The 24,332-nt window shown below is 46.6% G+C and overlaps 2 protein-coding genes and 1 pseudogene across 5 annotated transcripts in view; 1 reads left to right on the top strand and 2 right to left on the bottom strand.

The window, feature by feature from the left end:
• DCTN4-p62 (dynactin subunit 4) overlaps positions 1-24,332 on the bottom strand; it is a 97,000-nt gene that overhangs the window by 21,254 nt on the left and 51,414 nt on the right. For 3 of the 4 annotated variants that reach the window (XM_037424893.2, XM_075896234.1, XM_037424894.2), the window contains exons 11-12: positions 23,399-23,497; positions 21,851-21,945 (exon numbers count right to left, since the gene is read on the bottom strand). In XM_037424893.2, the coding sequence (XP_037280790.1) occupies positions 21,851-21,945; positions 23,399-23,497 (194 nt within the window). Of the gene's footprint in view, positions 1-21,699; positions 21,764-21,850; positions 21,946-23,398; positions 23,498-24,332 lie in introns of those variants that run through there. The other variant, XM_075896233.1, reaches the window with a different exon arrangement.
• On the top strand, positions 4,774-9,279 carry LOC142818040 (uncharacterized). Its single transcript, XM_075896236.1, has 2 exons — positions 4,774-5,175; positions 9,078-9,279. The coding sequence occupies exons 1-2, from the start codon at positions 4,774-4,776 to the stop codon at positions 9,240-9,242; spliced, it is 567 nt and encodes a 188-aa protein (XP_075752351.1). The 3' UTR covers positions 9,243-9,279.
• LOC142817183 (uncharacterized) lies at positions 9,860-12,541 on the bottom strand (annotated as a pseudogene).

Genomic DNA, 24,332 nt, shown 5'->3' with positions numbered 1-24,332 from the left:
GGGAAGCTGGTGAATGGCTCAATCGGGAACATCTGTCTGGCACTGATAAAATATAGCAGGTGCTGGCTCCAGCCAGCGGTGAAAAAAAAAAGGAAGCAGCAGCAGCCAGAGCTGGCATGAACATTAGTGGCCACGGAAGCAGACGATGTTTGAGAGGCCATCCATGTTGGCGAGGGCTACCCATGGGGACCGCTGGACCGCATCCAGATGGGTCGCGCTCCTGTGGTCACTGGTGTACCGGTCGGCAGGCTCTTTCCCAGTACTTGATCGGCTCCTGGACTGGCTGGCGTCTACCGGACGAAACGTCTATCACCACTCGCCCGGCTGCTCATCATGCCTTTCAGCTGAATTGCACTTCAAGCTACACCGGCCCTTCGCAATCGTCTGCTGAGGAGGTCTATCGAGGGCCTACAGTGCTACAGACTGTTGCGTGAACGTGAGCGCATTGCTATAGGACATTGCATTTTATTGCGATAGCAATTATATAGACACTCTCAGCAGGATCTTCCCGCCAGTGTCGATGTCATGCACTGTATATGTACACGTATCGATATATATGAGAACGCAAGACACAAAAAAATCCAGAAAAAAGCACTCCGGGGTGCGGAATCGAACGTGGGACCTCTACGTCGTAAAAGTGAGGCGTTACCCACTGAGCCACCCCGGAGAACGTTCATCACCGTTCAAACAGCAAGCTATTTATATCTACCACTTACCGCTGCTGTGTTTTCGGCATTACCATAAAAATGGCACAACGAGTGCACGTCGCCACATCGTGCAGCGGCGCCTGCTCTAATCTCCTACGCATACTTTGCCCGGTTTAGAGAAGGGGAGCGACGCTCCATCACGCCCTTATTTCGCGGTGGCTAGGAGGGGACAATCGTACACCTTGGCTGGCCTCGGGCTTAATGTGGAACGATTCTGCTGTAGTTACTGGGCGCACAAAGGTCACTGCAATCACTGCAATCTCCGTTCGCGAAAAACGTGCGCTTTTAATACTCAGCGAAGTAACAAATGACACACTTATTCACGTGCGTCCGTACCTGTGAGTGCGTTTCGTGCGTAATTTGTGCGCGAGAAAAGCAAGGCACGTTTCGATCTGCTTTCCATTCTGCGCGTGACTTTTCAAATTGTTGCTATGCATTCATTGCTTTGGCTTTGCGGCAAAGCTGTGACTTTTTTTATCAAGGCTTTTTGGCCTAAAGGGTAACCCTGCAGAGAGTGCATTATCTTGCTGCATTGTTTATATTTAGAGTATATTTTATGTACAAACCTTAACGTGTTTGGCTCTTTCCTTCACTGCACCGCATACGAAATGAAGTGACCATCCTTTAATCATTCACTACAGCAGATTTTTGTGTAGAGTACGAAAATTATTTTCACTGCATTTCCAACCAGAGGCAGTTATTTTCTGTACAGTCCAATCTTGCTATAATGAAAGACGCTGCAAGGAAAAATTCTCAATTCCCCATCAGCAGTCTATAGAAATCAAAACAAATATTCTCGCCACAAGGAACACTTTTTCTTCTGCCATTCCACTTCAACGACATTTGATATTGCAATTCCAGGCTCAGATGTTTATTGACATGCAGCAAACAATCTTGACCATTGTGATGCATCTTCAAAACATAAGAATACATCTATGAAGTCTAAAATGTGCGTTGGCACCACCAGAAGCCTCCACTGTTGCATGCGCCATTGCTCGATAGTGTTGGCAATGAGACTGCTTTATTTTTGCCACCAGCCTGCTTCTGAGTCGCAGACAATTCAAAGCTGAAGCTCAGACACTTAGTTCTTCGAGTTTCGTAAACACTGCTGCTGGGTGCAATTGCGGTGTGATGCCTTATACAATGCTAATGCTCTTGGTTCTTTTCGCGCTTGGCCAGTGTGGTCACTCGTCAGAGAGGCTGTTCATCTGCATTATCAATAAAATCAGCCAGCAGCAACTAGTGTGTGATAATATTAGCATAGAATAAGACATAAACCAACACTCCAAGATACCACGCCTCCATCTCAGCGTTGTCGGATTTTGATGGCTAGCAGCTGCTGGTGTCAGCCTGTTAGCGCAACTATTATTTTCTTTTGTGAAAGCCATTGTTTATGTGCATTTTTCGACATGGCGTCGCTACCCATGGGTGAGAATCCCGTCATGACAGAGCTGGAAGCAGCTGACACTTTTTGAATTTTGGGAATAAAAGTTCCACTGTTTTGCTCGCTGAAGTCAGCTTTTCGATTTCATACAACAAAATCCGGGCTTCATCGAAATTTTTCTACGCCTCACCAGTTTTGTTGTAGCAGAGTTCGACTGTACGGCCAAGCCGAGGCGTGGCTTATGGTACGCCTGCTTGCTACGCAAACAACCGGGGTTTAATCCTCACTTGGACCCGAGATTTCTTTTATTTACATTATTTGCACCTTTCTTGATTTTACATTTACGGACAAGATGATGATTTTTCGCTCACTATCAACGACACCCACGCTGACACTGGCATCGATGCCAACGCTGCAATTTCTGTGAAACAAGCTCTTGAAAATTTGCTTCATACATACTGCTCTCAATTTAACTAGTATAGGAAATCCCTTCTATGCACAATCTCATTATTATCTTGAACAAGCTCTCCATGACAGCATGTCAAGTTGCAACCTACATGCTAGGCCTAACAAGTGCTATTGTAACTGTCTCATCGGTAGTTACTGCAGATGATTGAAGCTATAGTTGGGTGCTGAGTGAACAAGACATTTATTTAGCAGCAGTTCCAATCAGAAAGGGTGACATCTTCAATGAAAACAAGGGCCTTTATGTGCAACACTTGAGCAGAGGTTAGTGGTGGTCACTGCTTCCAATATTACCCAAGCGCCCAGAAAACTTGAGGCATGTAGAATTTTAAATCGTATTGAATGTATAGTTTCTGCGCAGTGCCGTACCACGACAAAGTTTGAATAAACAAGAAGGTCCGATGTCTGCTACTTCGAAGGCATGCTGGTCACGTGGCCTTACGGTGTAGCAAGTGAGGCCCAGTAGGATGAGAAAGGGTTGGTCATCATCGCAAGTAGCAAGAGAAAGGCTTGCTTAAAGGGGGTGAAGGTGAGGAGCATGGTACGCTTACTGGCATGGAGCTCGCCCAGATGGGAGATGTACAAGCAATGGCGCCTCAGTAAGTTCCTTGGCGAGGCAGGCAAGTCATACACAGTAGGAACACTGCTTGCACCCCAGAATAGCGGTGGTAGAAATACAGTAGAATCTCGATGATATGAATTTCGAAGTTGCTTCAGATGGACAGCATTATACAAACTATATACAAAATACACCACGATTTGGTGTTATATAGTCAAACCTCAATATATCGAACAGGGATATACCGAATTATTGCCTATATCGAACGGTTCCTATATCACGCGGGAAATCGCATGCATTATTGATTTTTTATTTCGAACAAATTTTGACATATAATAGATATATCGAACTCAGCGACCCCAAACCGTCCGCGCTCTATTGACAGGCGGCGAGCTTTCCTGCAACTCTCGAAACTAGCGATAGAGCGGCGGGCGTTAACGAATACTGCACACATCGATGGCGCCGAGAGCGCCACTTTAACGTAGCAGCGTACGCGCGCTGCACCCTTGCAGCTTGCAGTCGTTGCAGTCTCTATGATGTCAACGGCACACTGCGCACTTGTTGCAAGCTCCTCCCCCGTAGCATCGGCAGGCATCGGTCGTTGTGCTCGCAGTGTTCGTGTGTTCGGAGTTAGGCCTGTCGCGCGCTGTGGTGTGTGTAGTGATGGCTGCAAACGCGAAGAAACGGAAGACCCTGACTTTTGCTGCAAAACTGGAAGCAATACAGCGCGTCGAGAATGGCAAGAAGAAGTCGAGTGTCACGGATGAGTTACGCATACCAAGGAGCACATTGAATACCCTGCTCAAAACCAAAAGCGACATAAAGGCCAAGGCCGAGAAGAGCCAGCACTCGGGCGCGTAGCGTGTACGCATAGTTGCTTTTGAAGATGTTGAGAAGTTGCTCCACAAGTGGTTCATCGATGCAAGGGCCCGAAATATTCCTGTATCAGGACCGATGTTGCAGCAGAAGGCAAAGAACTTTGCATTCATTCTCGGCGCCGAGGATTTGAGTGCTAGTAGCGGTTGGCTGCAACGTTTCAAGGCTCGCTTCAACATTGTCGGGAAGACTGTGTCAGGAGAGAGTGAGGACGCCAATGACGAAGAAATTCAGAAGTGGCTTGATCACGAGTGGCCCAAAGTTCTCGCCAAGTATGAGCCGAAGCAGGTCTTTAATGCTGACGAGACGGGCCTATTCTGGCAAATGCTTCCGCGGCAAACGCTGGACACTCGCGGGGACAAAAGCCACGGAAGCAAGCAAGGCAAGGCCCGTGTGACGGTCCTATTGGCTGCCAATATCGATGGAAGCACGAAACTGCAGCCACTTGTAATTGGCAAGTTTAAAACCCCGAGGTGCATGCGGAACTGCCCCAATATTCCGGTGACTTATGCCTGGAACAAGAAGGCGTGGATGACGAGGGATATTTTCTTCAAGTGGCTGAAGGCGTGGGATTCGGACCTGGCGCGTCAAGGACGGAAGGTATGCCTTATTGTAGATAATTGCACGGCACACCACACCGACTCCCAGCTGAGCAACATCGAAGTGGTATTCCTGCCCCCAACACTACTTCGAAGCTCCAACCGTTGGACCAGGGTATTATCCGCACATTTAAGTCTAACTGCAAGCGTCAGCTGATCGAATTTCTGCTCGTAAAACTCCGGATGGGCCAAGATCTGAAGATCGATCTCTTGGGAGCCATCCAAATGCTCAAAGCATCGTGGGAAAACGTCAAGCAGTCGACGATAGCCAACTGCTTTCGGCATGCGGGTTTTGGTCGCACTGACGAGGAATCAGTGGAAGAATCCGAGGAAGCAGGGTTGGCATGCGCAGATGAAGAAAGTGAGCTCACCGAAACATGGAGCAAGCTGGAGAGCTTTGTAGGTGCCGGGCCGCAAAGCATCTGCATTGAAGACTTCGTTGGAGGTGATGACATCACTGGTACAACGGCAGAGCTCACGGATCTGGAGATTGTCGCCGAAGCTGCTGCTGAGCAGCCAAATGAAGACTCTGCCGAGGTGGATCCCGCAAGCGCTGATGGTGCCCCGCTCCCGACATCAGCTGAGGTCTGTTATGCCTGCGAGTCTGCAGCGAACGTCCATGCCTCGGAAAAAGAAAATCTGTGTCAAGGCCAGCCCGCGAGCTCGCCTGACGCAAACAACTCAACAGCGTCAACACGTGGCGGTGCCTCTCTGTCGCGCACGCACAGTGAGTCACCTCAGCCAGCGAGCCCGTCGAGCAAAGCAACCGGCGCCTTCCTGTCTGGCGGGTCGGACGCAATGCCTGGTGACGTCACTCGTCCTTAGATGCAGCCTCTCCAGATTTGATGAGAATGACGCGGCCCAGCGGCGACCCCATTGGAGGAGTCTGACCTCACGACCAGCGGCGCTTCTGGTTGGACTTATGGTTACTCAAAGAATCCACCCGGTGCATAAAAAAGAAGCCCTGCGTCGCGACGCGAGCAGCAGACCTATGTGTTAGAGAGGAGAGCTTGGCTCTTCGGGTCTCTATGCTGTCGGCCCCAGTGTCGAATTTGTAACGGCTCTGTATATATGCTGTACATAAACCTTGTTTAACTCACCGTCGTCTCGCCCGCTCGTCTATCAGCTCTGCGCAGAAGCAGTCGCGAGCTGAGAAACCTAAGCTACGAAATGACTGGTGACCTTCCCGGTGGAGTTCGAAGCAGTGGCGCCTTCGGGACCGTGTTGGCGTCGCCGTCTTTCGAAACAGTGGTTGCAGCGGTGAGATTCGTGGCGCCCTTCGTAACGTCGTCGGAGGCGCGCTTCGCAACAGTGGTTGGCAGCTGCGGGATCGGCTGGCATCAGCGACATCGATGCGGTGAGTGCCTGATGTTTTCCCCTCAGTTCACCAGACTACTCTAGCTCAGGTTTTAGTAGTTTAGAGAAGGGCTGTGTGAAGCATAGAGTGAGCTTTGATCGTTTCAAGCAAAGTCAGAGTGCTTTGAAACCAAAGTTAATGCGGAGGGGGTAAACACGGGAGTGTTAAAAATTGCTTGCGCGTCTTGCTAGTAGACTTATAGTGGGTACGGCAAGTAAATTCTTAACAGGGGCAAACAGCAAGAGGCTAGTGTGAATGATGGAGAACCTTAAAGTGAAGGAACTCATCGAAATTTGTCAGGAATTCGGCATTAATTTGGGCCGTGCGAAACGAAAGCAAGCGATCCTTGAGATCATGAAGGATGAGGGAGTCTCGGCTGAGGAAATCGATGAGGCCTTGGTGGATATCAAAGCACGCCGCGAGGAGGCTGAAAGGCGAGAAGCTCACGAACGTAAAGAATCTGAAAGGCGAGAAGTTCGTGAAGAAGCTGAAAGGCGAGAACGCTGCGAGGAGGCCGAGAGACAGGAGCGCCTTGAGTTGAAGCGAATAGAATTGGCAATCCTACAGTGTTCGCAGGCGCCTAGCGTAGCTTCTGCGACAGTTCAGGTCAGCGGTCAGAGAATTCGGGACCAACTGCCACCTTTCGTAGTAGGCGAGGACATGGCCCTCACGCGATCGCAAGCGCGGAAGCTTTCGCAGGAGCTTGATCTTGTTCTATGTGGTGAAACAAGCTCAAAAGCAGCAGATCTGTGTGACCTTGGTGGCGAGTCGACGGAACCTCAAGCACGAAATTCTCCGTGTGCGTTGTTTGAGCAGTCACTCGAGCGGCCCGTCCCCGAAGCGACCGGCGCGGTATGCGTAGCAGGGGGAGACGACATGGCGCCATTGAATCAGAGCGAGAGGGCTGCAACGCTCTCGCCTGTAGCGGAAAGTTGGAGTGAGCTGTCGAGGGTTGATCGAGAAACGCTCGTTCGAGAGCAGCGTGAGGACCTCTCGATAAAAGTGCTAATGGAAAGCGTGAACTTGGGAAAAAAGAAGAAGAATGTTTCTTCTTTTGAGAAAGCAGGGCTTTTGTATCGGAGCTACACAAATGCGCAAGGTCGCAGGTATGAGCAGCTCTTGGTGCCACAAAAGTATCGTCGCCAACTATTGGAACTGGCGCATGAAAACGCACGGGCAGGGCATCTCGGGACAAAAAAAGACCAAGGCTAGAGTTTCCCTTGAGTTTTATTGGCCGAAATGCCGGAAGGATATCGAAGACTTTGTACGCTCATGCGACACTTGTCAGAGAGCGGGGAAATCCGCGGACAAGTGGAAAGCACCCATGAAGCTTTCTGGTACCAATTATGAAGTGAAATTAAAAAGGCGGCCAAACAAAATTTACCACAATAACTTGATGAAACCATACGTTCAAGGTCAAGCGGTCGTAAATCTGCTGTTGACTGCTTCAGTGAAAGAGGGAGCAGAAATTTTGAGTTCTAGTGATGTAATCGAAAGGGGATCGGAGTTAATCTTGCAGCAGTTGAAACTAGAGCCTATGTTAAGTGAAATCCAGAAGGAGGACCTGAGAAGGAATGTTTCTTTTTATGAGAAATCTGGACTCCCATATTGTAGTTACACAGATGTGCAACGTCGCAAGTACGGGCAGCCCTTAGTACCACATAGGTATTGTCGCCTAAAAGTGGCCGGTTACTGAGGTGGAGCATGATACTCCAACAGCTCAACTTTGACGTTCGCTACAAAAAAAAAAAAAAAAGGAAAGCTAAACGCTAATGCAGACGCATTTAGCCGTGCATTTAGTTAGTACCTCCTCCACTTTTCCATTCCTCGCTGGCGATTGGGGGCAAAGTTTTGGCCTCATCACGACCTTAGCTGAGCGCTCTCGTCCAGAGTGAGCTCAAAAAGCCAACTTTATGTTCAATTCTATTTCGTTACGTTGTTGTACGTGTAGAAAGATTGAGTTCGCATTTTAAGAGTCTTGTGTCCCACATGTGCCTCTTGATGTAGAGGTAACGAAATTCCGATAGACACAAGCTAGGTATATGTTGTACTATACTTTGTCTGGTGTTCTGTCGGGTGACCGAGGGCACTTGTTTGTGTCGTGTGTTGTCTGTTGTCGAACCGTTCTTGACAAGTTGCAGAACCATCGACAAGTGCTGAAACCAAAGATCGTCAGAAGAGACGAGCGAAGCTGGTCGACAAGTTGTGGCGACAAGCCAGTGTAGCTGGGATCCGTCCTCAAGAATGGGATGTGTTCCAGGAACGGAGTCTGGAGCTGCATTCTCCCCATGGCCCTGGGGGCGAACCTGGAGAGACCTGGCGAACGGGCGCGCCTGACATCCGAGCCACGTGGAAGCAGCTCGTCTTTCCGGCGCATTGTCTGGCGGCGGGGGTGCTGTTATGCCTGCGAGTACGCAGCGAACGTCCACTCCTCGGAAAAAGGAAATCTGTGTCAAGGCCAACCCGCGAGCCCGCCTGACGCGAACAACTCAACGGCGTCAACACGCGGCGGTGCCTGTCTGCCGCGCAAGCACAGTGAGTCACCTCAGCCAGCGAGCCCATCGAGCAAAGCAACCGGCGCCTTCCTGTCTGGCGGGTCTGACGCAATGCCTGGCGACGTCACTCGTCCTTGGGTGCAGCCACGTGCAGTGCAACGGCTCCAGATTCGATAAGAATGACGCGGCCCAGTGGCGACCCCATTGGAGGATTCTGACCTCACGACCAGCGGTGCTTCTGGTTGGACATTTGGTTCCTCAAAGAATCCAGCCGGTGCATATAAAAGAAGCCCTGCGGCGCGTCGCGAGCAGTAGACCTATGTGTTAGAGAGGAGAGCTCGGCTCTTCAAGTCTCTGTCGGCCCCAGTGCCGAATTTGTAACGCCTCTGTATATATGCTGTACATAAACCATGTTTAACTCAGCGTCATCTCAACCACTCGTCTATCAGCTCTGCGCAGAAGCACTCGCGAGCTGAGAAACCTACGCTACCAAACGGCTGGTGACCTTCCCGGCGGAGTTCGAAGCAGTGGCGCTTTTGAAACCGTGTTGGCGTCGCCGTCTTTCGAAACAGTGGTTGCAGCGGTGAGATTCGTGGCGCCCTTCGTAACGTCGTCGGAGGCGCGCTTCGCAACAGGTCGTAGCTGCCTTGACCCTTGTGTGCCGCCACTGCGGCCCGATTGAAGGCACCGACCTATCACTTATGGATCGCCTGGACTATATTGAGGACGCAGTCGTCAAACACGCCATGGCCAACAAAAAGCAGGCTACTCTTTTTCAATATTTTAGACCAAAACAATAAATACTATGCTTGAATCTTCAAGTGAGTATTGACTGCACCACGCTTGAACGATTCATCGGTTGTTTTCAGCAAGCTGTTGACGCAATTTTTTCGTGATTTTTTTATATAGAATTCTGGATATATTGAACTATTTCGCGATCGCCGCGCCGTTCGATATATCGTGGTTCGACTGTATAAGCAGTTTTCTCAGCTACCACGAATGATACGAATGCGCGATTGATCGCCGTGCGCGTGCGGTGCAACACGGCTTGCCTGTGGGAGAAATGCCCGTTCACATTTGGGCTCGAATGCGGCAAAACTGATCGGAACTTCCCTCACTTCGCCGATGGAAAAGCGGCCAGAAAACTTTGCCGCAAGGACAAGGGCAAAAAATTGGTCTGAGACCAATTTTGCCACCACGTGAAAGGGGATCGCCTTTCTTTTACGACTTTGGCTGCTCCGGTAGCACTAACATTTAAACCACGTGATGTAAACAACAAGCCATACATTCAACATGGTGGCAAATGCGTCGGCGTAATCGTGAACTACCTACGCAGTACGACAAACCTTTGAAAAGGACGTGTTCATCAAAAGCCTGGTTAGGATAAGGATCGCTGAGAACACTAGAAGTAGAAAAAGGTGCAACAGCAGCGAGTCAGCATGCCCTACCGTGTCTTGTTTTGAACTGCCGGCTAAATTGGCTCATGTCGTTTTATCTGGCATATCTCCTGAAGCAACATTTGTGAAGGTGTGAATTGTTTCTTTTCAGTGCTTTGAATGCATAACTAGAACTCGGTACCGATTTTAATGCTCAGAAATGAATTCTCATGCAATGAAGACAGCGGCGGTGGCATGTATACGAGGGGCAGAACGAATGAACATTTTTGACGGGCCCAGACTTGGTTTAGTGTCCGCTCCGGCATTTTCACTTGACTTCTCCAGGGTGCATTCTCCAGAACTTATTTTTTGCTGTTGACCTTGCAGCACGTTTTTCCAGCCGCTTTAAGAGCCAGTAAACAACCCCAAGGTCCGAAAATTGTTGCAAAAAGAAATATGTGCACCTTTACTTTGTGAACATGCTGCCGCAAGAATTTTGTGAATACTTGCTATATTACGGAAGTTAGAGGGGCTAGAAAATCACATTCAGCTGTTTTCAAATTTTCGCACGGCCTCACCACCATTCTCCTTCAGGAGGGGAAGGCTTGGCCCGTAGTCGTGACTCCGCCCACTTCAGCAATGTGACAAGACGTCAGCGATTGACGTCATCAGCGAACTCGATCAGTCACAACGCACTTCCGCATGTTGCAATGCCTGGTTGATTACTATTTACCAAGTGCCGATATTTTTCCGCAGCCCAGTCGCTCAATTTGCAGCTGACGATGCAAGGCTGCGTTCCGAAACCCGGACATGAAGTTGGCCCGATTTTTCTGGAGTTCGATTTTTTGGGAGCAGACGGTCGTGCCATCTGGGAGCAGCAACACAAAACACAAATAATGCACTTAGTTGTGGGTGTGCTCAATAACATGTAGCGCAACAACCTGCTCACTCACAAAAAGTGGATCAGTAAAGTGCCCAGATTTCGAAGCATAGAGCCGATGGAAAGTTTCGCAACTCATATGATTGAATAGCTTTGTCGTAGCTGTGGGTGGAAACAGGAACTGTCGATTTCACAACTGTTTGCTAAAACCTGGTTTAGACCATTCGATGAGCTGCATGCTGCGTCATGTCGCCAATAACCAAGTTGTCGTCACTGCGCATGCAAGGAGCATCAGTCAGGCGTAGAAAAAGAGCGCGGGAAATGGAGGCTTTGTGCGGCGCACAGCTCTGTAATATTTTAAAAAACCCCTCCGCTGCGGTCTACTCTACGAATTATTGAGCTTGTTTGGGAGGTGTAAAAAAAGTTGGAGCCTGTTGACTGGCCCTTTGAATGGCGAAGGGAGTGAACTTGCAATACGTTTTGGGGCTTTTGCTCCCTTTGATTCCAAGTGTGAACACACCTTCGCTAGCAGCACAAGTGAAGAAATCGCAACACTTTATTGAAAGGCGGTGAAAGCAGGAAAGTTAAAAAAACCATAATGGATATTTTTTATCTTTTGAGCGAGAAGTAGTTGACCCCAATAAAGTTTTTGTTAATCTTTATGATCAGCTCCAACTTGTTTTTGGTTCATACGCAATTGGAATAATACGAATATTTTGCATGCTCCCTTTGTATTCGTATCACCGAGATGCTAATGCATGCATTTTAGGTAAATGGGCAAGTGGATTAGGCAGTGACCACATTGGAATGCTACTGCATCATTCTAGAGCAGTTGTATTGTCACCTCATAGTTTGGACATGGTGTGAAACATAATGCAACGCATAAATAGAAAAGACTTGCAAAACACAGACATACCTAGAAATACTTGCAAAAAAAAGGAAAATATCCTAGAAAGATCTCACACCAGCTTGCTGTATCACAAGTCCGTTGGTGTAAGCTTTCAACATTTGTGAATTTAAGCAAATGCAAATTTACACCAAAGGCGCATGCCTCAATCATAAAAATCACTCAGCTACATGTTCACCATGCTGTGCACACATAAAGCTTTGAAAATGTTGTTTTGGTAGTAGTCATTGCAGAATATACAATCGAACCTCGATATATCGAACGGCGTGGCGATCGCGAAATAGTTCGATATATCCAGCATTCGGTATAAAAATATCACGAAAAAAATGCGTCAACAGCTTGCTGAAAACAACCAATGAACTGTTCAAGCGTAGTGCAGTGAATACTCACTTGAAGATTCAAACATAGTATTTATTGTGTTGGTTTAAAATATTGAAAAAGAGTAGCCGGCTTTTTGTGGGCCATGGCGTGTTTGGCGACTGCGTCCTCAATATAGTCCGGGCGATCCATAAGTGATAGGCCGGTGCCTTCAATCGCGCCGCAGTGGTGGCGCACAAGGGCCAAGACAGCTACGACCTCAGCTGATGTCGGGAGCGCGGCACCATCAGCACTTGCAGGATCCACCTCGGCAGAGTCTTCATTTGGCTGCTCAGCAGTAGCTTCGGCGTCAATCTCCACATCTGTGAGCTCTGCCGTTGTACCAGTGATGTCATCACCTCCAACGAAGTCTTCAATGCACATGCTTTGCGGCTCGGCACCTACAAAGCTCTCCAGCTTGCTCCACATTTCGGCGAGCTCGCTTTCTTCATCTGCACATGCCAACCCAGCTTCCTCGGATTCTTCCACTGATTCCTCATCAGTGCGACCAAAGCCCGCATGCCGAAAGCAGTTGGCTATCGTCGACTGCTTGACGTTTTACGACGATGCTTTGAGCATTTGTTTATTTATTTATTTATTTATTGTACCCTCAGGGCCCGAGGGCATTACAGAGGGGAGTGGAAATATACATAACGGAAGCAATGTAAAACAGCAAGAAAAAAACTCACAGCAGATAAGTAAGTGAAATAAAGTAGGCATAAATGACAACAATTTGATAAGGAAAAATGTATACTAACAATAATAACCTTATATCTACACATATAAGTACTACATATATACAAACATATATATATATATTTATATATATATATACACACAAACATTTAGAGAAGATTAATAGTTTTACGAGACATATTTTTATCAGTTATATAAGCAATATCATGGGGAAGTTCATTCCAACTGACACAAGTTCTGGGTATGAATGAGTCATGAAAACATTTGGTGTGACATGATGGAACTCCAACTTTATTGCGGTGATCAATTCAAGCTGATATGCATGATGGCCTTGTTAATAATTTCTGTTTCAGATAGCTGTTGTAATAAATTTTGTGAAAAAGACATAATGAAGCTACTGACCTGCAACGAGAAAGAGGAGGAAGGAACAAACTTAATTTCATGGCGGTTACGCTGCTTGTTCGGTGATAATTGGAGAGTATAAAACGGCAGGCAGGGTTCTGCACAGCTTCTAAATCGGAAATGAGTGATTCAATGCCAGGGCTCCAGACAGATGCAGAATACTCTAATTTTGAGCGAACCAGTGTTTTATAAAGTAATAGTTCTATTGAACTGGATGAATGAAAGAAGTTTTGAGCAAACCAGTGTTTTATAAAGTAATAGTTCTATTGAACTGGATGAATGAGAGAAGTTCCTGCGAATATACCCAAGCATGCGGTCGGCGTTATTTATGATATAATGAGTATGAGTTTTCCAAGACAGGTTAGAAGAAATGTGAACACCTAGGTACTTATAAGAGAGTACAGTTTCAAGAAGGACATTGATAATGTGGTAAGTGGAAGCTGGGCTAGAATTTCGAGAAATGTGCATGTGCTTACACTTATTAATGTTTAGTTTCATATTCCAAGTGTTGCACCAGTCCATAACCTTCTTAATGTCGGATTGAAGGCAAGAGACGTCGTTATTGTCGTTAATTTCGCAATAAATAACACAATTATCTGCAAAAAGATTAATTGAAAAAGAAATATTAGTTGGTAAGTCATTTATACGAATTAGAAACAGAAGGGGCCCGAGAACGAACCCCTGAGATACACCAGAACGGACAGGTAAAGGATGTGAGTCAAAGTTGTTTGCTGTTACGAATTGTGAACGGTTTGAAAGAAAACAGATCAACCATGCAAGTACATTAGGGTCAATGTTAAGATTACGTAGTTTAAGAAATAGAAGTTCATGCGAGACTTTGTCAAAGGCTTTCGAAAAATCCAAATATATACAGTCTGCCTGAGATCCGTGATCGAGGATGCAATGAAGTTCATGCGTGAAACATATGAGTTGGGTTTCGCATGAAAATGACTTACGGAATCCGTGCTGGGCTATAGTGAAAAAAGAATTCGATTCTAAGAAAGAGACGAGATGAGAGTGTATGACGTGCTCCATGATTTTACAAGGTATACTAGTGAGAGAAATTGGACAAAAGTTGTCAGGGCAATGTGTATTTCCAGACTTGTGGATGGCTCCCAAGAGATCGATCTTCAGATCTTGGCCCATCCGGAGTTTTACGAGCAGAATGTCGATCAGCCGACGCTTGTAGTTACACTTAAATGTGCGGATAATACCCTGGTCCAACGGTTGGAGCTTCGAAGTAGTGTTAGGCGGCAGGAATACCACTTCGATGTTGCTCAGCTGGGAGTCGGTGTGGTGTGCCGTGCAATTATCTACAATAAGGCATACCTTCCGTCCTTGACGCGCCAGGTCCGAATCACACGCCTTCAGCCACTTGAGGAAAATATCCCTCGTCATCCACGCCTCGACGCGCTGTATTGCTTCCAGTTTTGCAGCAAAAGTCAGGGTCTTCCGTTTCTTCGCGTTTGCAGCCATCACTACACACACCACAGCGCGCGACAGGCCTAACTCCAAACACACGAACACTGCGAGCACAACGACTGATGCCTGCCGATGCTACGGGGGAGGAGCTTGCAACAAGTGCGCAGTGTGCCGTTGACAACATAGAGACTGCAACGACTGCAAGGGTGCAGCGCGCAAACGCTGCTACGTTAAAATGGCGCTCTCGGCGCCATCGATGTGTGCAGCATTCGTAAACGCCCGCCGCTCTACCGCTACTTTCGAGAGTTGCGGGAAAGCTCCCTGCCTGTCAATGGAGCGTGGGCGGTTTGGGGTGGCTGAGTTCGTTATATCCATTCATATATCCGTCATATATATATATATATATATATATATATATATATATATATATATATATATATATATATATGTGACGTATGAAGTGATGGTTAGGAGAAGTAGAGAAGGAAGAAGTGCAGAATGGAAGAAACATGGTGTATGAGCCAGGCCACGTCGCCCATTCTTCATAGCGTCACACAAGTCGACAGGATGGAGACCTGCCTGCCCCTTCATCAGTCACTCATCATCGACGCAGTTCCCCAGAAGACGCCCTGACCATACATGGACTACCGAATCATCGCCTAGGAGGACAACAACCAGCACCATGACAGAATCATCGGCTGACCTCGACATCCCCAAGTACACCGGATCAGCGGACGACGGACCCGTACAGGACTGGTTCAACCTGTTCGAACTCCACGCTACCGCTGCATCTTGGTCGGAACGGGAGATGGTTACGAACTTCAGCGACTACGTCACCGGTGAGGCATTTAAGTTCTACCTGATACACATATTCGAAAACGACGAATCATGGCAAAAGATCAGAGAAGAGATGATTGCCCGTTTTAACGACTACGACAAGGACTTCCTCATTACCGGCCATCTGCATACAACCACACGCGACCGTCACAGTCCACGCTTATTTCTCAAGGAACGTAGCTTTCCACCAGGTTTCCCTTCACGAAAGCCGGTATTTTCAAAGTCGTCGCTCCAGCACACGACACGAGACGTTGCTTACCCACCTCATGCACTTCATTTTTCGTCTCGAATACGTGGTCCACCACCTGGGTTTTCATCACGCGGTTCTTCAAGTGCTCCTAAAGCTCACCACTTGCCTCATAAGGACGCCTTGCTCATGGTCGACCAGCTGACGCATGAAGAAAATACCGAACAACGTCATGACTACTCGAAGAGTGAAAATCCTGGTTTTACATCACTTCGCTCTTTCGTCGCTCACAACGCCCACTTCGCGTCTCACACGCCCACTACGGTCGGGATAGAGCTTCGGAACTCCGAATATACTGAGCCAAGTCTAGGGCCAACCGTCAGCATTCATACGTCAGAACAGCTCACCTCCACAGAGTCGGACACAGAGAAACAGCCCCAAGTAAAATCTGACCCAACCAAGCCTCTCGCAGCGTCACCGTCGAGTTCACAGCAATCCGGGAGCCCAACCAACACAGGAGGCTCGGAAGGATCAACTCCGAAGCTCTGCCCTGTGCCAGGAACGCCCATCAAGAATGGCGTTGCAACAGCCTCAGGAGATTTTTCTGCCAATTCTGGCGCACTATCTTCATTGCTGGACTCAAATCGCGACACCCTAACAAGTATCAACTATTTGCTGGTCACGTCAACCTACAAAGAAAAGCGGGCTCGTGGTTCCAAAGGAAGTTCACCTCGTCAGACAGTGCAACATCAGCAATGCCAACAAAAGCAACAAGAGGAACCCCAACAGCTAAAACGCCCACGCCAACATCGGCTACGAACAACTAAAACTGCATCGCAAGAATACTTGCAGCCTGAAGATTGTCGTGATCAACATACACTAAAGAAAAGACTGATTTCGCATCTGAGCTATCTTCGCAGAAAGAAAAGCCAAGGAACGTTTCTGCAACAGCATTCAAGATTACGCCTTCGGTCTGAACATCTGCGTCATCACCACAGAAAACTCCCAAAAAGCCACAAAACAACCGCTTGTGCTCTGCAGGAACACAAGCAGCGCCTAATAAGCCACGATCAACGGGCGCGCAAATTGCATGCACGACGTTTGTATGACCCACGACAAAAAATGCGACGCCTACGAAACATTCAATCCTGCAAAGCGTTCCAACCTCGTTCGTTCTTTGCAAGAATACCGGCTGTACTTCCATCTGTTTCCATGTCCAAAGCGTTTTTGTGTTATCCGGAACGCAACCACCAGCCGCGCCCACCCGAACTCCTGCGTTAACCGGACTGCTGCACTCTCCCCTGAAGTCCTTTAAAGTTTACGGAACTCCCCTGGAGTATAGAACCAGTTGTGAACTTTGACATTTGTGACTTTTTAGCCTCTCCTTGTTTACTTTTTATTGTTCGTAATCCATGCTTTCTTTCGGGGGGAGGGGGAATTGTGTGACGTATGAAGTGATGGTTAGGAGAAGTAGAGAAGGAAGAAGTGCAGAATGGAATAAACATGGCGTATGAGCCAGGCCACGTCGCCCATTCTTCATAGCGTCACATATATATATATATAGTTCATATATCCATCACTTTGTTCGAAATAAAAAATCTATAATGCATGCGATTTCCCGCGTGATATAGGAACCGTTCGATATAGGCAATAATTCGATATATCCGTGTTCGATATATTGAGCTTTGACTGTAGTGCCGATATTTGCGACTCCGGCAGCTTACATTATAGTAATACACTGTATAAGCAAAATATGTCATTCGTGACAACTTGTCATCCCTGAATATATTTTAATATTGCTTATTTGCACCCCCTTACTTTTAAGCAAAAGTTGAAGCGACCCTGAAATAGTTTTCATGATTTTGTTCAAACACATGGGGTTGCTAGACCAAGTCCTAAGGGTCATTTACAGACTGACTTAACTTCTCTGCGCAAACTGTGTAGTTTATTACAGCGCTTTAAAGCTGTGAATTGCTGCAAATCACTGCGACTCAGTCAAACACGTTTTCGACCGCCGATTCACCGTACGAAGCCCACTGGAAGCGTAATGTCACCCAGGCTGCCGATCTCATCGGGTGTGGAATGCGCACAAGTAAGATTGGCTGGTAAGATGGTGGCAGAAGTCGAAGCAGACAACCACACCGCGTTCTTCGTCTCTGTTGCCATACAGCATGCATGCTGCCAGGTGCACTGTGACATGGCCTCTGAGACTGCACAAATCTGCCAGCATGCAATCTTGAAGGTCATCACTGGGCAAAGCTCAAATCGTCGAGTGCACTCATGAGAGCTCTGTGATCGCCAGTGATGCCAGCATGTCTCATGAGTTGACGAGGCAAGGCAAAAGTGATAAGAAGGGTACAATATAAATGTCCACAGCAGCCTTGGCACACAGTGTGTCACCGAATTTGTGGTGATAATAGTTTGATGATGCCCTAGCCTAAACACTGTGAGGATCTGCGCTAGCCTAAACGCTCTGGGGAATGCCCATGACCATTTCGCGGGCGTTTTGCCGTACGGCCACTCTCCTTTTCCTTTCTCATGTTCTGGTAACGGCGCGTGGCGATAGATGGCACCATGCGCGGGCGGGGCGCGTGTTCTTGGAGGTTGTAAGAATCGACGAGGCAGAGTCACGTGCGCGCTGAAAAGGGTCTCTTCTCCGTTGACCAGCGCCCAGTAAGCACATGGTTTTCCTTTGTACGCGTCCCCTTCGGGAATCGCCGAGCTGTTGCCTGCCTGGGTGCCTAGGCATCCTCGGCGAGCGTGTTTACCTGAGTGTTAGCTTCAATACCGTACGCTAAGCCAAACAGCGATGCCTAGTGCTTGAAGTGGTCGTACCACACCAAGCCGCACTTTCCGTAGGCCTACGCGTACGAGTTTTGCCCTAACTATCACGACCAGGCCCAGTGGTCATCGTGAAAGTGTGCAGCATAGCCGCGAGGGACCTTTGACCAGTGTGTCAAAGCTCACCATTGCCAGCTGCGACCTGCTCGCAATCTTCCCTTTATCGTGAACGTGCTTTGCTCCCCGCATCTCGGGAGCAAATGTTGTACTGTTGCTTGGGGGGTGCCGCCAAAGGCAATAAAGTATTTGTGTATTGCTGTTAATTGAACACTGTCTGTTTTGCCGCGCCGCGCTAAACGCTTTGTTAGGTGAGCGCACGCTAAGCGGAGCGCTACACGTGAGTAGGTGACGGAGACACGGCCCTGTGGCTCACTAAGCCTGAACCCGCGGTGATCTTCTGCTACGGTGAGTAGCGGGGTCACTACAACGCTCACAAAACGTTCAAAAACTGTTTTAGGGTCCTTTTAACTCTTTCGCTATGGCGGAAAAACGGCACTTATTTCGTGCTTTCACAAAAAATTTTATTACTCTTGACAAAAAAGGAACATGTAGCATTGTAATATATGAAATGGTAGCTTATTGATTTGGCCTTTTATACATATAAAACACTTTGGTATGAAACTTATAAAATTGGTAAATTTAATTGTTAAATAACAAGAAACATACAAAAAGTTATACAAGCACTTCACAAGTTAGTGAATGTAGAGAGCAAAAAAATATTTTGAGAAATCTGAAATAGACAAATTATTACTAGTTCTCTTAGCTATCATTCTAGATAAACACAAATTCACTGCAGCATATCAACAATTTTTTTCGGCCCATCAACCTACTGGCCCCGACGACTGTGCCACTCGGCAAAACAGTTTCGTGAAGGCAGGAAGCAAAGATAAATATTTCAGGTCGAGCAGAATACGTTCGTTCTGTTTTGTGTTTTCGTTTTTTCGTAGCAAAGCTTGCAGTTGCTTCTCTTTCCCATTCTTTTCGGCTGGTGCCGAACAGGATTTAGAGGGAAGAAGGGGGGTGAGAAAGGGGCGTGTTCATGAGAAACTTCATCGTATTGAAATATCTGGTGAATCAATTCTTCTCTGAACGCCAATTGGTCAAAGTTCCTGTTTCTGAATAGTTCTTCGACATTTGGATTCTCTTTTTGGTGCTCCTGAAATAAAATAAAACTATTTAGGCACGCAATGTCCACAGCATGAAAAAACAATGTTTTCCACCAACGTACACACTTTCTGAGTACGTTGTACGTGGCAATTATTTGGTCAGACTTGTCCACGCCGAGCATTCCGGTGTTATACCCATGAACAAGGAGGGGCTTCTTTATGGTATTCACAACCCACTGGCCCCCCCTTTTCTCTCTCCTTTTAGCAGCAACATGTTTATTTGCTGTGTGCATCGTGCTCATCAGACACACAGAACGTCGATCCTTCCATTCCATGAAAAGGATGTTGCCTTCCCGAATCCAGCGAACGTCCCCACGCTGCGCCCTTCTTTCCCACGTAGCATCCTTCAATTCTTTTGGGAAGCCCCGACAATCTTTGCGAGTGGTCCCACAGGCAAGCGTCTTGTGCTCAAGGAGGTGTTCGAATAATTTTGCCGACGTATAAAAGTTATTCATAAAAATTTTATATCCCTGATGAAGATACTCTGTGCATAGCTGAGTCATAACGTCAAATGCTAATCCATGGGGTCCAGGTACCTCGCGTTTTCCAGTGTACACAAAAAAATTTATTGTATAGCCGGTATTCGAATCCGCCAGCACCCACACCTTATATCCAAATTTCGTCACTTTGTCCCGAATGTACTGCCTGATTCCTGACCTCGCTTTTGATTTTACCATGCGTTCATCCACGGCAAGGTTGCGCTGTGGTTGAAACAAATTTTGTGACTGCAGATTTATGTGTCGCAGGAGCCATGACACCCTCCAAGTTTTCCCATCAGATGCTCTAGCCGCAAGATCTTCCGGGTCTCCTACGCTCAGGAAAGCTAAAAGTGCAAAGAATCGGTCCCGTCTCATAATATTTGGTGGGAGAAGGCTTGAAAATATCCCCGTCGTCCGCCAGTACATGTGGAGCCGTGGTACATCAACAACCCCCATGTAGATGATAAGTCCGATAAACCTCAGCATCTCCAGTGGCATTACCTCTTCCCAGGAGCCGTCCCGGCGAGCGTAGGTTTGCCGGTCCAAAATATGCATCCAGGCGTACTTGTTAGTGTTGTCACATAACGACTGGAGCACTTCCGTTGTGAAAAACAAAAGAAAAAAATCAAGCGCCCTTGAGGAGCGACGCACGTCACTCCGTAGCGCTGCTGCAAGATGGGCACCAGGCTGTCTTACGGGTGAAAACTTCATACGGCGTGCTGGATTTGGCAAAACATCCTTGCCGTACGTTGTTGAGACCCTAAGCAAGGAAAGGATACCATTATCGTCAAATATCAAGTGCGTTTTTCCTTCATAAGCAGTGCGAACTCAAAAACGATACTTACTTGGTAGTACTTGTGGAAGTCTGAGGCGTCTGGTCTGAAGTGTCATCGTCGGAACTCGACTCTGAAACTTCAAAATTGTCACGCGAGTCGTCTGCACTACTCGGATAAAAAAAATCGTCGGTAGAAGCGGCCGAAGTGCTTGCAACAGCAATCGGCTGTCGCAGCGGGCGACGGGCAGTGACGGCCATTCTCACGTAAAACAAAACTGGATTCCATTCAAACTGCACACGAGGGCGCGGCTCAGCGGGCGAAATGTAAACCAAGAAAGGTGAAAATGAAAAGTGAGTTGCCCAGGCTTAGGCTAGATGGCGCTACAAGTCCGTAAAACGCGAGTTTTCAATTTTTGCGGGAGATTTGAAATCATCGAAACTCCGTGTCCGATGGCCTATGGGTTCGTAGCGAAAGGGTTAAAGGTGTACAACATGTTCAGAGGCAAGTGATAACAAAGGCACTACGTTTACCAACACGTATGTATTAATAAATGATGTCCTAAATCAGTGGTTGATAGAAAAATAAATGACTGTAAAGAGGTTCTTGTGTGACACATTTCGAGGCCAGCCTTGTAACGGTGTTCGATTCATTATGGCATGTCTTGAGGCTGAAAAATAAGTTCGTTTTGAAATGTTGGATGTTGGTTCAGTTTGTGAAAAAGAACCGGATGAGCAATTTTACAAGAAGAAAGTGATACTGGTGAGAGATTGGTATTCACAGCAGACACACACGCAGTGTGAGTGTAGTTACACAAGATGAAGCGAGCTGAAAGAGCTAAATTTTTACGAGTTCGGAAGTTTGTCTATAGTAGTATACCAAACAGTGCATACGTATCTTAATTTCCGTCTTTCAATAAAGAAGTCTGCCAACATGAACAGCACTTTCCTTCATTTGGTTGCTTCATCTAACTGAACCAGAATTTCAGCAGGGCAACTCTGAACAAAGAAAAGAAATAGAGGCGTGTCTTACATCATGGTGTCAAAATTATGGACTAATAGTGCATGACTGTGGAAGGGACAAACCTCGGGTCATCTGAGAAAGTGCTGTCACTAGCATCGTCGAACTCTGCCGTGTCATCCCTGGCAGGCAGGACAAACTCACAATTTGGCAGAAGTACCTGGGAAAAACATGTTTCGGTCAACGACCAATATACTAAAGATTTTATTGCTATGATTGCGACACATGCCTGGCAATATGCATCCTGATTACAGTTTTTAATACCCTTATTTAAAATGCCAGTTCTATTTAGTCAGCACTGCAACTTGTTACAGGCTTTTATTGCTTGTTGAGAATGTTTTTTGTTGTTGCTATAGAAAGTTAACTACATCATCCTCCTTCTATGTTATGGAAATATAGTACAAGTAGTATGGAATAATAACTCCGACGTAGAACACCTCTCAATACATTGATTACCTAAGCATTTGTAACAGCTGTAACTGTGTACAACTTGCACACGAGCCCACACATGCAGCAGCAACCACTGCTAACATCTCGAATCTGGCGCTTACACATGCCAACTTTCTTCCTTCCACACCATTCATGCTAGCCATCAGTCACTAAACACTTCACCTAGTGAGCACAAGTTTCTAAACTTAAAAAGCGAAGGTTATCCTACATTGTAATAAAGCTGACCATAGGCACATAAGAGGCGAACTAGACAAGTTCGGTACAACCAACTAACTACCCTTTCAACGACATTCCATTAATGACTGGGTGCTTTATAGATACCATTAGTACAGAAAACAAGAATACCCTCAAATCAAAGCTCACCTTCGTATAACAACTCCACCAAGACAATACATAACGCAAAGAACATATTGTGCCACGCTACACCTTACAAAGAGCCCACAAAGTTGCTCATCAAAATGTCCCATCAATCCTGTGTTCATTACTCGAGAAGAAAATTTATTAGTGTAGCTCTTCCATCTTCATTGGCATTGCAATTTTCAGTTTTAAGTGGTTAAACGAAATATACCCAACTTATCAGTGCTGACAATTTGTCAAAAGAATGGTGCAGTTGTTTTCTTTCATTTGTTTCCGTTGCTTTTCCAGTTAAGTGCTCCTGCCACATGTTCCCCACAAACTTCTTCTTTTTTGCCAATGGATCTTTTACCCATTGATGCAAATGATGAGAAAATTAGGGTTGTCATGACAACGTAACTTTTGTCTGCTCCTGGCATGATTGCATTTAAAAATCTATAACTTCCCGGCAAAGAAACACTTCACACCCTGTTGCGCATACTAGACATTCAGCTTTTCAGCCCATTGAAAATTATCAAAATTAAGCATGACATTACTGAAAAAAGCATGTAAAACGACTGAAAGGTTTTTAAAAAATGAGAAAATACCACAAAAAGCGTAACTGCATTGTATGCTAATGTGATACAAAATGCTGTTATAGCTAAAGATCTGAGATGTAAGTAAATTGGCGAGGTTATGCACCAGTAACGGTAGAATAAAAATTACATAAAAAATAAACATGTTTAACAGAATGATCTTTTTTTTTGCAATTTCTCATTTTAAGAAACAGCTTGCCCCCTTCAGCAAGATGCAGCAGAGCTCACTCCTACCTTGGCAGTGGTCCCTTCGACAGGACGTTCAACTGGCAGTAGCGTCACATGAGTCACGTGTGGCGTCGGATTGTGCAGTGAGAGTTGCACATAGCTCTCCTGCAGATAGGGTACGTGAATAACAACGAAACCTTTGCATCATAGTCCTACAGAAAAGTGTTGCAAGGCTACAATACAGGTCTGTCTCTCAACAGCTTCTATATATGTGTTCTCCTATATACTGATGTCACACTTAAAAGCAGGTCACAGCCTCCCAAGTGCATGAAGCCCAGACTTGAGCTGCAGGAGGTGAATGTGAATAGGCATTGAAAATGTTATGTGCACAATCTGTAAAATTTTACCATTAGCCATAGCCTTCCTAAAACATCAAGTTAATTGCAAATAGCAGGATCAAAAGAGAGACTACCACAACCTTCCATATTAAGATACAGGGAAGGAAATGTGTCAACAAACGTCATTTCTCATCGTTCTTGCGCCATTTTCGGTAGGTCATTTGTTCGTGGTACAGATGTAGTATCCTGATTTATGAGCTATCTTAGAAAGCTAATCTATCTTACAAACACTATAACCTATCTTACACCATGCACATATTGTGAGTGCAGTCACTGACTCTTCTTTATCAATTGGATGTGCTATCATCATTTGTATAACTTCCTTACTGTAGACACTGCCACGTTCCATTTCCCAAGTTTTCGTTATCGTCCCAAAACACCACACGATTCTCAGCGCAAACCGCGCCTGCAGTTTTCGAGAAGGTTCCGGACTGTAGTAGATCATTTCGATAAGATCACGCCCACTGTGCGAACGGTACAGGTTGTTCTGGAACCTACGCCACCGCTAGCGATAACGCTAGAACATTCGATGGCAAGAGTATAAATGCCGACGCACTTCGCCGCTTGTCAGTTGTTGAACGAAGGCCGACGCTCCGTTTGCC

Source organism: Rhipicephalus microplus, chromosome 5, assembly GCF_043290135.1.
Source record: "Rhipicephalus microplus isolate Deutch F79 chromosome 5, USDA_Rmic, whole genome shotgun sequence".
Taxonomy (NCBI): Eukaryota; Metazoa; Arthropoda; class Arachnida; order Ixodida; family Ixodidae; genus Rhipicephalus; species Rhipicephalus microplus.
This window is presented reverse-complemented; position numbering and strand designations above follow the sequence as displayed.

Bases quoted from the DNA above. Each gene is read 5' to 3' on its own strand.
- LOC142818040 (XM_075896236.1), top strand. From the start codon at position 4,774: ATGGGCCAAGATCTGAAGATCGATCTCTTGGGAGCCATCCAAATGCTC. The intron at 5,176-9,077 runs GTCTGTTATGCC...GCTTCGCAACAG, and splicing joins CGCTCCCGACATCAGCTGAG to GTCGTAGCTGCCTTGACCCT.